The sequence below is a fragment of the Amaranthus tricolor genome, chromosome 15, assembly GCF_026212465.1.
Source record: "Amaranthus tricolor cultivar Red isolate AtriRed21 chromosome 15, ASM2621246v1, whole genome shotgun sequence".
In the NCBI taxonomy this organism is placed as follows: domain Eukaryota; kingdom Viridiplantae; phylum Streptophyta; class Magnoliopsida; order Caryophyllales; family Amaranthaceae; genus Amaranthus; species Amaranthus tricolor.
Window position 1 is genome coordinate 4,921,945 of NC_080061.1, and position 13,552 is coordinate 4,935,496.

A 13,552-nucleotide genomic window follows, 5' to 3' on the forward strand; every position below is an offset into this window, starting at 1 on the left:
TGATGTTGCCAAAAGATAGTAGTACTAGTAGTAGTACTTGTACTTAGTTCCATTAAGAAAGGAGTAAAAAGAGCATGAATTATGTGGCTGAGAAGATAGCAAAGAACAAGAAGTTAAAGGAGACATGAGTAGAAAGGAGAGGTAAGTAAATGGAACACAAGTACAGCGCATGACATCCTATTCCGCGTTTCTTTGCGTAAGTGTGTGTGCGGCGATGCACATTGTTGGATTCCTATTCTAAATACACGCCCATTCCCCACGTTTACCAATATATTCCGTTACAAACGATTGATTTCTCCCTTTCAATGTGCCTTACCCAACCTTTGCGGAAATGTTAGAAAGAGTTACTGTGACACGTGTCTTATACTTAGGTTAAATAATTTGATAATAAAAACTTTTAGCTTAAAATTTTTTGTTTTAAAGTTATCTCACTTTGAAATGATCTCATACTATACGGACTAGAAAAAATTGTCATGTTAATTTAATTGTATGGATATGAATAAACGTGAAAAAAATAAGTAGACAAAAAAATTAATGAGAGTATTGGTGGAGACACTATTCTAAATAAAAATGTCGCTAATTGGAGGGGTATCATTCTCTCAATTTTTTTTTCTAAGATAATATGTATATTATCGCTTTACTAAAGCAAAACTGCTTATATTGTTTTGATGTTTAGCTGGATTTATTGCTTTATTCAACTTCAGTATTGTTTGAACATTCTACATAGGAAGTACTACCTTACTAATATAAGCACTATATGGTAGATTGCTTAACAGTTTAAGTTTAAATACTCAAACAATTTACAAATGACGGTGATAATCAACACATTTTACGTTCACTGACATCAATTGAGCCATTTACATCCGTATAAAACACATGTTACTTTTAATAACTATCTAAAACGTGTACATGTCAATTTTATACATCGGCCAAAAATACTTTGATCATTTGTTTTTATTAAAATCTTACCACTTTTGATCTTCAACTAGAACACTTCAATGATACTTTTAAGAGAATAGTACCAAAAATTTATCATGTGTTACATTTTTAAATAAAAATATTGATGAATATTTTCCTAAGTCATAAATAGATGAAAATTTAAATAGGGATGTAATTTTTATTTTGGATGATTTATTTGTTCCATATATTGATGATAAATATTTATAGAACAACTTTAATTCATACCTTAAAGAGAAGTAACCATATAAATACTTCCAATCTGTAGCATAGTTAGTTTACAAGTTAGATTGTTAGTAGTTAGCCAACTTCACTACAAAATTCATGATAAAGTAGGCCAAGGTTTTGGAGTAATAGTTGTTGGAAAATTGGTAAGAATACAATTACTACATGCATGATAAAAGTTACTTATTATATAAGAGCTACTTTGATTGTTTCAGTAAGACTTAAAAACCTTTAGAAAGTTACTTCTCTTGCTAATTTCATAGGAATTGAGATTTTTTTTTTCTTGACCACTCTATTTTTATTGGTATTTTAAAGTAAATTTTGAGTCTCAATATTTTTAAATATGTTTTATAAATAATTATAAAAATTTTATGATAAAAACCATCCATTACAGATATACCTAACATAATCCCACATAAATATATATTTTATTTTCAATAGATCTCTCAAAAGCTTGCTTTAAATTTCTATCTCTTAAATCGGAAAAATTTAAAGTAGATCTAAAAAATAAAGAGAATAAAAGGAGTATATTGCATTGGCTTGGAAATATTTGTCCTATCTTTTCTTATTGATGTAAACAAATGTATACAAGAGTTATTGGGCATCCAACAAGCATATAAACTACACAAATTATTGTATGAGACGATTTCACCGTGAGATGTACTTGTTTTTTTTATGGCTTAAATTGCTCAACAAATACAGATTATCATGACCTACCCTCGATCCACATGATTTATAAAAAAGTAGAAAAAATCAATAGAAAATAAGAGAAAATAATAATTTTCCTCAGAATCATACCCCAAAGTGCAAAAAAGATTACAACTTTTGATAACTACCTTACACAAATTTGTTCCATCAACATTCAGCATACCAATAAGGGCAATTTCGTGAATTCACAAAGGTGGAGTAAAAAACAAGGGGCAAGATCAAGAAGTAGAAGTATATGAAACGCGTTTCAGTGGTCGGCTAATGGGTTCGGTTTAACCACCTAACAACCATTCACTACAATTTTTTTTTTTCGTTTATTTTTCTTTCCCATTCACACGTTCTAATTTTATTTGATATATTCTTTTTAAAATTTCTTTATAATGTTATTCATAAATATAAAATTTTAATCTCATTTATTATTATTATATTATATATTTTTTATTTTGGTTCATTGATTTTCATTTTCCTTCTAAATTTATCTACAAATCATTACCAAATTCAAATATTTCTTTATAAATAATATATTTTCTATTTATTTTTCTTATATTTTTTAACATTCTTAGACTACACAAAAACAATATATACTTTATACACCCCTTAAAATTGTAAATAAATATTAAATTTAAAATAACAATATAATCAATATTTATTACTCCCTCCGTTTTTTTTTTATTTTTCACATTACTATAATGGGTAGTTTCAAAAGTTCTTCCACTTTAGAATACTTTCTATTTTTAGAAATTTTTTATCCCACTTTTACCCCTTAAAACCCTCCCTTTTCTTTAAATGTACCTATTTTTTTTATTTATAATTATTTTCTCTCTCATACTTTCAATACAATCATTACTTCACACTACTATTTAATTAAAAAAATACTCACTACAACCTTATACTTTTAATACAATCATTAGTTCACACTACTATTTAATTAAAATAAAACTCACTACAACCCAAAGATTCTATCTTCCTTAATATGTGTGAAAAACCCAAAGTGGGAGATAAAAAAAGAACGGAGGGAATATCCAACAAATATCATAATTTCAATGTCAAATAAATAATTAACTATATAATTAATAATCACTTATGTTCCCCAAATATTATCAACTTCCCTGAGGTTGAATGAACAATATTTGTTTGATTTTATTTTTGTAAAAAACTATTTAATTTCTAAATCAATAATAAACTCCTATTCCTCTACTCATTAACAAACACTTAATAAGTTTTTCCTCCGTTCCAAAATCGCTCAAGCTTATTTTATATATTGCAATTAATGTGTAAGTAAAAATATAGTCAAGTAGAATCTTGTTTAAATCGTCTAATCATTTACTTTCATGATACTATTAATTTTTTATAATTTTTAGATTTGTATAATTCAAGATATAAATAAATAAAATAACACATTGGAATGGAATGCGTATAAAGTGATACTTTCTCCATTCCACTATAGTTAATATATTTGACTTTTTACGCAATCCAATGTGTTATCTTGATCATTTATATATTAAAATATACACATCTAAAAATTATAAAAACTTAATATTATGAAAGTATGCGATTAGACGATTCAAATAAGATCTCACTTGATTATATTTTTTTTACACATTAGCCGCAATATATAAAATAAGCTTGAACGATGAATAGTGTCAAAAACCCTTATATAGCGAGTACTTCAGAATGAAGGAAATATGTAGTAAGTATAATAATACGAAAGAAGTACTAAACATTTTTAACTTTTTATTTTTTTAACAGTCCGTTTGGTTAGTGATATTAAATGGTGTTAATGAGAATGATTTATAATGTAAAATTTCATTAAAAAACCATATCATTTCTACAGTAAAAAAACTTTTATCCATCTCTCAATACATTAAAATAAATCTTATTAAAAAGATAAAATGATTGAAGATAAATAAGTATGTATGACCATCAAGTTAACTAAATCAAAATTACACTAAAGGGGCCGTAAATTTCAACCCACTTCCCAATTTCTACTCTGGCAATCTCTCTTCAAATCCATAATCATTTTTTAAAGAAACTAAAATCTGGTATTCCACATAAGGTAAACATTAACTGCGAATATAAAACTATAAATTCTACTTCTCTCTCCTCTTTTTCGGTTTACTAAACTCGTCCTTTTTTCTCTCCCCTATTCATTCATCCCTTCTATTTCTCTCTCTTCAACCGGATAATCCTCCTTCTATCGGTTTCCGGTAATTATTTTTACCGGTGAATTCGCCGGCGATTTTTCTTCGTCAATTTCGTTTGTCTTCTTTCCTCTATCTCTTAATTTTTCGCTCGCGCTGAATTTTTTGAAGAGAAAAAAGGAAAAATTATTAGTGTTGGATCTTCGTGAAATTTGCATGAATTTCTGAAGTATTTTAGTTGTAAAGTAGAATGTGGTTTGTGTTGAAGGTTTTTTTTTTATTAAAATTGTGATCTAGGGTTTGGTGCTATTTATTTTTCTACATAATTTTTATTTTTGTGCAATTTTATCCTCTGGGTTTTTCTCGGTTGTGATGAAGACGGAGGCCAACGACAAGAATCTGTGGCATGAGATGGTAATTTTATTCTCTTTCTTTTTATTTTTCCTATTTCTTTCTAACACCTCATACAATTTTTTTTGTACTTGTAATTGTTATTTTAATTTTTACCGTTCTGAAGAAATTGGATTTCAATTTTGTTTCTATTTTAAGATGTACTTGTGATTGTGCAATTTTTTGACTTAGTTTTTTGAAAAATTAATGAATGTAAAAAGGCGTAGGTTGACTTTGAAGACCCAGGTTTAGTTTTACTGTTAATTTTACCCTGTCCATTTTTAATTTCTTTTTGTTTATTTTTAGTGGTAGGTTCCTATATTTGTTTTGCATGAAGCAGTCAAAGGTTTGAATTCAACATAAATACCTATTTTGTTCGAAATTGACTTGTGTGCTTTGAAATTGGTTTTAGATTTTGTTGAATTTCATAGGTTTGTCTTATTAACAATTTTGAATGGGTTCTACCGTAATGGTTCTTTTACTTTTTCAATCACATTTTAGAAATTTAGTAACATTTTGCATGTAATCCAAAGATTCGTTGAAGATGCTTTGATGTGAAATTACAGTGATAAGTGATTAAGGTTTTGAAAGACATGTAACTGATGGATTCATTGAAGATGCTTTGATGAGAAATTACAGTGATAAGTGATTAAGGTTTCAAAAGATTTCTTGCATTGTTCAGGCTTCATAATACTTTTGATTTATGGTGTTTTAAGATTTATAGTTGACATATGAATTTGTTGATGTTGTTTGGCTTTTTGCTACCAAGGTTGGCTACATCTGACCCCTCAACACCCGCCTAGGTGAGTGCTTTTAATGGCATTGATTAATGGATCAGAATGGAATCGAGTGGAATGGTGTCTTGAGGTTGTGAAAGTTGTCAACAATCAAAGAATATTGACAATTGATTGAGTGACCATGTGTTTGATATGGGAATGTTGGAAAGGAATATATGAAATGCTGGGATTAAGGTTGGGATTCTATGTGGGAAAAAGGATGTCATTTGTTTTCTGAATGTAAACTTAGAGCATCGAGTATTAAAGAGACAAATTTTGTTGCATGTTGTGGTGTGGAATTTTCTGTGATATTTGGTTTATGTAGATTATTTGATGATAGCTGTGGGTGAGTTGAGTTAATAATTTAATGTCTTAAGGTCAACATTGATTTTAATGGAGATTGCAAGGACTTAGAATTTTTAGTTTAAAAGACGATTCTCCGACATTTTGTAGTCGATGCTGGATCATCAAACTAATAAATTTTATGTAGAAAGAAAGCATATAGTATTATTTCTACATCAAGCTGATTGTCCTTTAAGAGCTGTTGGTGGATGAAACTTAAAGTGTTTGGGATGTAAGAATGGATAAATGAGATCAATTAATTTGAAAAATCCAGGGGTATGTAGTCCCGTAGATAGGCTACTTTAAAGTTCATACATTAGACTACATTTTGGATTGCTTAGATTTTTTAGTGTACATTAGACTACATTTTGGATTGCTTAGATTTTTTAGTGTGCTATGGTTGAGTAACTTTCCATTCAAACTACAATTAATTGCTCCTCATCCCTGTGTTTTGACTAAAAATGAAAAATTTATAATCATGGGGCAGTAGTCTTAAACATCTTCATTTGCCTTATTCCTATTTGTTCTTGTCGATACAATTAATGTTAATCATAACATTTTTTTGCTCTGTCAGGTGGAAGGGAGGGTTTGCTTATCAAAAGAGGCTAAAAATAGATGTCTAGAGTTTTTGAAGCAGAAAAAACTTCAAAGAATCAAGTCCGAAACAGGAGCACAGGGTGCCGTACTCACTAGCATGATTGCTAGAAGTGGAGGAGATGCTTTAAGAGCTTCAGCATCATGTGGAACGAGGTTACAGGGAGATTCTGGGATGTTTATTCGCTCCAGTGCGACTTTAAATGCAAAGAAATTCTTTCCAAAGCGTAAGGTGGAGAAGTTTAATACATCGGATTTAGATTGGATTGACAAAATTCCAGAATGTCCTGTTTACTGTCCGACAAGGGATGAATTTGAGGATCCTTTGGTTTATTTGCTAAGGATAGCACCAAAAGCATCTAAATATGGTAACTATCTCTAAAGACTCCTTGTATTGTCAAAGTGTTGGCCTAGATTCTAGAAGGACCGTGATGAACAACTGTACCTAATCGGTATACCACTAGCAAGTGTTAATGGAACTATTGATGCTGTTCCATTGAATCTGCTTTGCATTTTAATAGGATGTTCCTCATTATTTCAGGTATTTGCAAGATTGTCTCCCCTGTAAGCGCTTCTGTACCTGCTGGGGCTGTTTTGATGAAGGAAAAAGCAGGTTTTAAATTTACAACCAGGGTTCAACCACTCCGTCTTTCTGAATGGGACACCGAGGACAAGGTTACCTTTTTCATGAGCGGAAGGTGATTTCTCCTTTTAGATGCAAAGATCATTAAAATTGCGGTAAAAATTTATCTAGTCTCTGCATTCTGAGTTTCTGACTGCGGTTATCTTTTCCTCAGAAATTATACGTTCCGTGATTTTGAGAAAATGGCAAACAAGGAATTTAATCGTAGATACTGTAGCACTGGGTGTCTTCCTGCTTCATTTTTGGAAAAAGAATTTTGGCATGAAATAGCTTATGGGAAAATGGAAACTGTTGAGTATGCATGTGATGTTGATGGAAGTGCCTTTTCATCTTCCCCCGATGATGAACTTGGAAGAAGTAAATGGAATTTGAAGGTGTTGACTTGTGCTTTTTAAATAAAGATTTCATTTTTTGTGATCTGTTATGTTTACTGTATTGCAGGATTTTGAATGATATTACAATATTTGCTATATAATAACTGAAATAGCTAAACTTAAGGTCTATCTACTCTGGAACCCAAACATCATGTGTAGAGCTTTCATCCATTGTAGGATCAGAGGAGAAGCACCATAAATTTATGATTTGAACTTCAGTAGTTCATTTAGTATTTGGTTTTTTTTGGAATTGCGGGAACATATGTCAACTAGATTTGTATTTGAAGCCATTTAGATGGCACGAAAATTGGTGCCTAAAAAAGTTTTTTGTGACAACACAGGGAAAATTCAAAATATTGTCGAGGTTCATCACTTGTCACTACTAGTGGAAATGGGACATGGTTAAAATATGGTAATTAATATTATCAATCTTTTATAGTGTAAAATTATAGATAACTGATCGTCCCTTCTTCTGGATTTAAGACATTTTAGAGCCTTGATTAGAATTTACAAAGCATAAAAGGTGAAGTATAGTCTAGAACGAGAAAAGAGACATCTTGTCTGATTATTTGACTCTCCATTGAGAGGACATTTTGAATGAGGTATTAGTTTTTGTTGGTGGAAGCCATTTTGAAGTTAATTGGAGTTTCATGTTTCTACACCACGTCAAGCCGAATTAGTTGGTGTTACTTATCCCCTTATGCTGTACGCTTTCCTAATGAGATGCAAGTTTTAGGGCTGTTATAGTATAAGGTGATTGGAAGGTGATGAAAGTCCTTGATATGACCCATTCTAACTCCTGGTTAGGGCAGAAGTTGAAAATTCGGATTCAGTTGTCCTCATTCCATTCTAGTACGAGCCACTAGCGTGTATTGGAGTCTGAGCTGCTTGTACTGTTTTGTATTTTTGCAGTAATATTCTTTCCTCTTTAACTCTAGAACCTTCTATTATATGAGTTCCATTTTTTCGAAACTCCTGGACATTTAGTTTGAATTTGATGTGAAGTGTTTTGGTCTTGACTCTGAATTGATGTTGAAGTGCTTACAGAATTCTGGATGTTGCCTTTGCACTGCTAATCTGCTTTTGGACATGCTTAGCAATTACCTCTTCTTTCCTTTTCATTTTGAGAAATGGCTTGATTACTGTTTATTGCTTCCTATCGTTCTGCCCTTTTGCTCATTATTGTCATTAGACGAAGATGATTTATTGCCTAGTTTTTTTGGGTATTAGAAAAAACAAGAGAACTCACCCAAAAGACTTGCCTAGTAGGTGGGACCGTGAGAGAGCCCATTTATTCAATATGTGTGTACTTTAATAGATCATGCTGATATATACTAATGGATTTTGGACACCTGAATATAGAAGATTGAATAACTTTTGTGATGCAGAACAAGTGGGTGTGATTAATTCCACCTTTACCTCTTTATTCAATATGACGTGCTTTAACAATACTTTTTTGTGCTTTCCTGAGTTTATACTGTAATGTTTAATTCTGCAGCATTTTGTGAATGTGAAAGTTGTGACCCAATTTTTGGCTGCTTTGCACAATTATTCTAATGTTTTTTAGCTCACTGTTCAGGTTGGTCTTGTGTATACGTAAAGCTTGTTTTTAAGTGGAAAAAAGAACAAAATAAAATTCTGAGACACACTCTGTCTCAAGTACTCCAAACACACACACAAACTGAATTAAAGCGAATCACAATAGAATGAACACACAGCTTTGAGTGCTATGCAAACTTCCACACAACTTCGAGTATTGTGTAAACTCCTTTATTTCTCAATTTCTTATTCAATTTCTGGACAGCCTTTAATGAATACAAGATGGGCTTATATAGACAAAGCACTAATGCCACCTAAGCCTAAAACATGAAGGCCAAAGCCACCTAAGCACATATCTAAAAATAGAATAATTATTGCATCATCACACATTATCAAATAACTAACCCGTCACCCCACCCCTCTTTCTCCTCCTTTGATAAGTCTTAAGAGTAGTGGGTAACGTAGGTGTTACAAATTCATGTCACAATTTGTTAGGAGATTAGGCTTTTATTGTTGCCTGTTAATTCCTTTATACCTCTATACGTATATGTACGATTTTTACTTTGAATTTATTGGTTAATTTGTTGTATTTCAGAAACTATCGCGGCTCTCTAAATCGGTCTTGCGGCTTCTAGAAACGCCTATTCCGGTATGAAGAACCTTCTATTATTAATAATGATGCCTTAAAATCTTCCTTTTTACTTTATGTATGGGATCATTTTAAATTGTGTTCCTTTTCACAGGGAGTGACTGATCCTATGCTATACATAGGCATGCTGTTCAGTATGTTTGCTTGGCATGTTGAAGATCATTATTTATACAGGTGGATATATTTTATCAATTTGAATTTCCTAAACTTCCACCGTTTTAAGTGCAGTGTTTCTCGCAAAAGTGCTCACGTGCTTGGGAGAATTGGTGCACTTTTAAAAGCGGGCGGTAGTTTTTAGTCAATCTTGTATGGGAGGTTTTAATAACATTTTCTCCTTGTTCTCTTATGGCAGTATTAATTATCAGCACTGTGGGGCTGCCAAAACATGGTATGGGATACCTGGTAGTGCAGCTTCACACTTTGAGAAGGTTGTAAGAGAGCATGTGTATAACAAAGACATTTTGTCAACTGATAGTGAAGATGGAGCATTTGATGTTTTGTTGGAAAAAACAACACTTTTTCCTCCAAGCATTCTGTTAGAACACGGTGTCCCAGTTTTTAAGGCTGTTCAAAACCCTGGGGAATTTGTAATTACATTTCCTAGAGCATATCATTCTGGATTTAGCCACGGTAAGATGTAATAAGAATGAGTTGATTCTTTTTGCCTTTATATATTTCTTGTTGGTAATCACTTTGTAGTTTCGAGTTAGAATGGATTGTTTATCTCTCTCTGCGCAATTTTCTTTCATCTCCTTGGCCTGTTTCTTAATCTCTTTTCCTGAGAATTTAGAGTCTGTATATATGCAATTGATTTATAGATGCTTACAGACCAGAGCCATGACATGCTTGTTTGGTCCTCTATTTGTATGTAATTTCTTTTATTTATATTGGTATGATATTCTACTGGAGTGTTCATAAACTGTTTGTATCTATCAATTTGAGATGTTTTAGGTGACGAAGAACCTGTATTTTGCATGACTTTTACTTTTCTTGAAGTGCTAAGATCTTGTTTGTGTGTATGTGATATGTCGTTATGGTAGTATTTTTCTTAAGTAAATTAGTTGTACCTTCTAAGCTTACTAATCTTTGATTTTAATTTGATTGATTTTGGCCTCATCAGTTTTTCGACCGCGCTCAGATCTATGATGTGTAGTGTTAAGTCTGGGTTTATCTGTTTCTACTAAATAGCAATTACTCTATTGAAATGATTGATTCTCAGGTCATCTTTTTTTAATTGTAATCTAGGTTGTTATCTATTGATACATCTGAAATTAATGTACATCATGATCGCCATAATTAATGCATTAGTGACATCCATTTGCAGGGTTTAACTGTGGTGAAGCTGTGAATTTTGCGATTGGAGATTGGTTTTTTTTAGGAACAATGGCTAGTAGGCGTTATGCATTTCTTAATAGGATCCCTCTATTACCTTATGAGGAGCTCCTTTGTAAGGAAGCAATGATTCTTTACAGAAGTCCTGAAGCAAAAGATCCAAATATTACAAGTTGCAATTTGAGCTCTCAACTCACAATCATGGCATCATTCGTACAGCTTATGAAATTCCAGCATCGTGCACGATGGTGTTTAGTAAGATCAAAGTTGTGCTCAGCTGTTTCTATGGATGCCTATGGCACAATTTTATGCAGTCAGTGCAAACGTGACTGTTATGTCTCTTATGTCAGCTGTAGCTGTTCATTGCATCCTGTGTGCCTTCGACATGGTATGCTTTGTGCTCAATTTTTTTTTTTGGTTAATTGTGTTCACAATTTTAATTCATGTTTAATGAGTGGAATCATATGACTTATATGATTTTGATTTTTTTTTCGTAGATTTGAGTTCGTTAATTTTCCCTTGTGGCGTTGGTGGTTGTACCCTAGTAATAAGGGAAGATCTTCCAGAACTGGAAACTGCAGCGATGAACTTTGAACAGCATAACAGATTACTATTGGAGGAGCTCCAACAGTCTAAAGGGAACGAAGATTTGCTTTTGCTGTCAACAATGTTCCCTGTTGAAGAGTATGGATATTTCCCATTTTGTGATATAGACATGGAGGTTCATCCACATGATAGTGCAACTAGCAATCCTTCCAAAAAGCTAGAATATATTGCTGAAGACAATCCAATTCTAACTAGTACAGGAAACACTGCTAACTTATCAGATACTCCACTTTCTATGGCTGCTTCGACCATCTATTCTTTTCGGGTTAATGATTCTATACATCCTAACAATGTAAGATTATATACTTTGTCTATATGGTTTCCTGTTGTCCTCTTGTGCTTTGTCCTTGTTTTTCTTTTAAAATACTATCTCTGACTCTTGATGTTGTTGGACAAATTTGTTCTTTCCCCTTGCAGGTACAGGACTGTTCTAACTCGAATCAAAATAATTGCTTTGAATCATCTTACAACTCCAGTCCGTCTCCATCATCCAAATTTTCTTTTAAGGAATGCTCAAGTTCTAATGAAGGAAACCAGAAATTCTTGACAGTTATCTCAAATGTGGATCATTGCAGTGATGATTCTGATTCTGAGATTTTCAGGATTAAACGTCGATCTACTTTGAAGGCGGAGAGAAAACATGCTGTAGTTGAGAAGTCAAAGTCGGCTGAAGATCAGGTATCATTGAGAATACTTTCTTCACAATAGTACCTTTTGTTTGTGCTAGTGATATATGTAGTGTAACTTGTCAGTTGTCACTTAATAATCTTTAATTTTATTGTTTTACTTTGGGATCTCAAGTATGGTTCCTTGTTTCGATAGGACAAAGATTATAGTTCTTTGGGATATTTTGATAACTATATTAGAATGACACGTAAAATTTTGTGCACTTATTAATGTGAAGGTGTAGATGATGTTTGATATCAAGGGTCACTCATACAACCTCCAATTCTTGCTCATCTATTCATTTATTAATATATGTTTTTCAAGCGCATTTTCATTAGGCTAATATTATGACTTCATTCTCTTTACAATTCAGGGTTTTAAGAGGTTAAAAATAGTCAAGACAGAAGGAAGATATGGGGATGTAGTTCCTTTTGAGTATTGTGAATCCAATAGGAAAAATGGCCGTCACTTAAAGGAAATCAAAGCCAATGCTTCAACAGACAGCTATCATAAAGGATCCATAGTTCCTGTATCCATTAAGGTAAAAAGGACAGCTGGTTATGATTCAAGTATGAAGCATCGAGCGCATCTAACGAGCAGCGAATTGAAGCAGGACAATGTAAAGATCTTAAGAGAGCCGTCTCTCACGGACATAGAGCCTAAACGCCTTAAAGTAAAAGGTCCAACATTTACGGGGTCTAAGATCAGGTTAGATTAACCCATATACCAACAGCCAGAAACGCGAGATAAAATTAGCTAGCTCATTCGCTGGCCTTTTGGGAGACAATCAACAGAGGGAATTGACTGTGCAACTGTGATTATTTCTAATTGGGGGTCCTAACTATATTGAAAAATACTACAGAATTTGAATTTTGGGAGCAGCAGAAGAAGGAATTAACCATTGCCTAGAAGATTTGAAAATTCTTTTGTGCAGGCCTTGAAGTGGGGCAAATTTGCAGCAGTTCTTATTTTTAAGGGTTCTTTTGCTAGAGTGTTTTTCTGTCTTTGGCAGGAGAACCTTTCTGCATCTGGATACATATAAAGCTGGTTAGTAGTAGTTTTACTGTAAATCATTTTATTTTTCTTTTAATGTCTCCTTTTAATTGGGTTAGGCAATTTTTGTGAGGACATTGGACTATTTCCATAGTCTTCATATTAGTATATTTTAGGGGATTTATATTTTTAACATGAGTTGCTGCTTCCTATGGTAGGGTTCTTTATATTCTTTTTTTGTAGCTACAGATGACTTAAAAGTTGTAACGTTTTGAATACCGTATATAATAATGCAGAGAAAAGCTCTCCTTTTCCAGCTCTCTCTCTTTTGGAATTTATTTTTGTGCTGTGGCTGGTTTCGTTGGATGAGTAAATTGGTTATTTTTGATACTTAATATGGATAAAGATGTATAATTGTCGAAACTGGTCTAATCTTGTATGAGGAAATCTTTATTGTTCCCTCTGTCCCTTTTGATTTAGCTCTTATTATCAATTTGCGAATTCGAGAGCGTATAGCTTCAATATGCGAATTCGAGGGCATATTGCTTCTCTTCAGAGGTGGTTTAAATTCGAAGGAAAACTCTTCTGTAAGAGTTGAAGCTGGGCTACAAAGTGTT

General features: G+C 32.5%; 1 protein-coding gene across 2 annotated transcripts; it reads left to right on the forward strand.

The window, feature by feature from the left end:
• The first annotated feature begins 3,947 nt into the window (after window positions 1-3,947).
• LOC130801320 (lysine-specific demethylase JMJ13) lies at window positions 3,948-13,251 on the forward strand. Of its 2 annotated transcripts, XM_057665145.1 has the most exons (11): window positions 3,948-4,445; window positions 6,114-6,501; window positions 6,675-6,831; window positions 6,931-7,150; window positions 9,285-9,338; window positions 9,433-9,512; window positions 9,691-9,968; window positions 10,663-11,058; window positions 11,168-11,568; window positions 11,694-11,954; window positions 12,316-13,251. In XM_057665145.1, the coding sequence occupies exons 1-11, from the start codon at window positions 4,404-4,406 to the stop codon at window positions 12,658-12,660; spliced, it is 2,622 nt and encodes an 873-aa protein (XP_057521128.1). In that variant the 5' UTR covers window positions 3,948-4,403; the 3' UTR covers window positions 12,661-13,251. The 2 variants fall into 2 exon arrangements, with proteins under 2 accessions (XP_057521128.1, XP_057521129.1); XM_057665146.1 differs by lacking the exon at window positions 3,948-4,445 and having other exon boundaries at window positions 6,450-6,585.
• The last annotated feature ends 301 nt before the right edge of the window (window positions 13,252-13,552 follow it).

Coding starts and splice junctions, on each gene's coding strand:
- LOC130801320 (XM_057665145.1), top strand. CDS start 4,404: ATGAAGACGGAGGCCAACGACAAGAATCTGTGGCATGAGATG. Junction 7,151..9,284: donor GAAGTAAATGGAATTTGAAG/GTGTTGACTTGT, acceptor GTTGTATTTCAG/AAACTATCGCGGCTCTCTAA. Junction 9,969..10,662: donor TCATTCTGGATTTAGCCACG/GTAAGATGTAAT, acceptor ATCCATTTGCAG/GGTTTAACTGTGGTGAAGCT.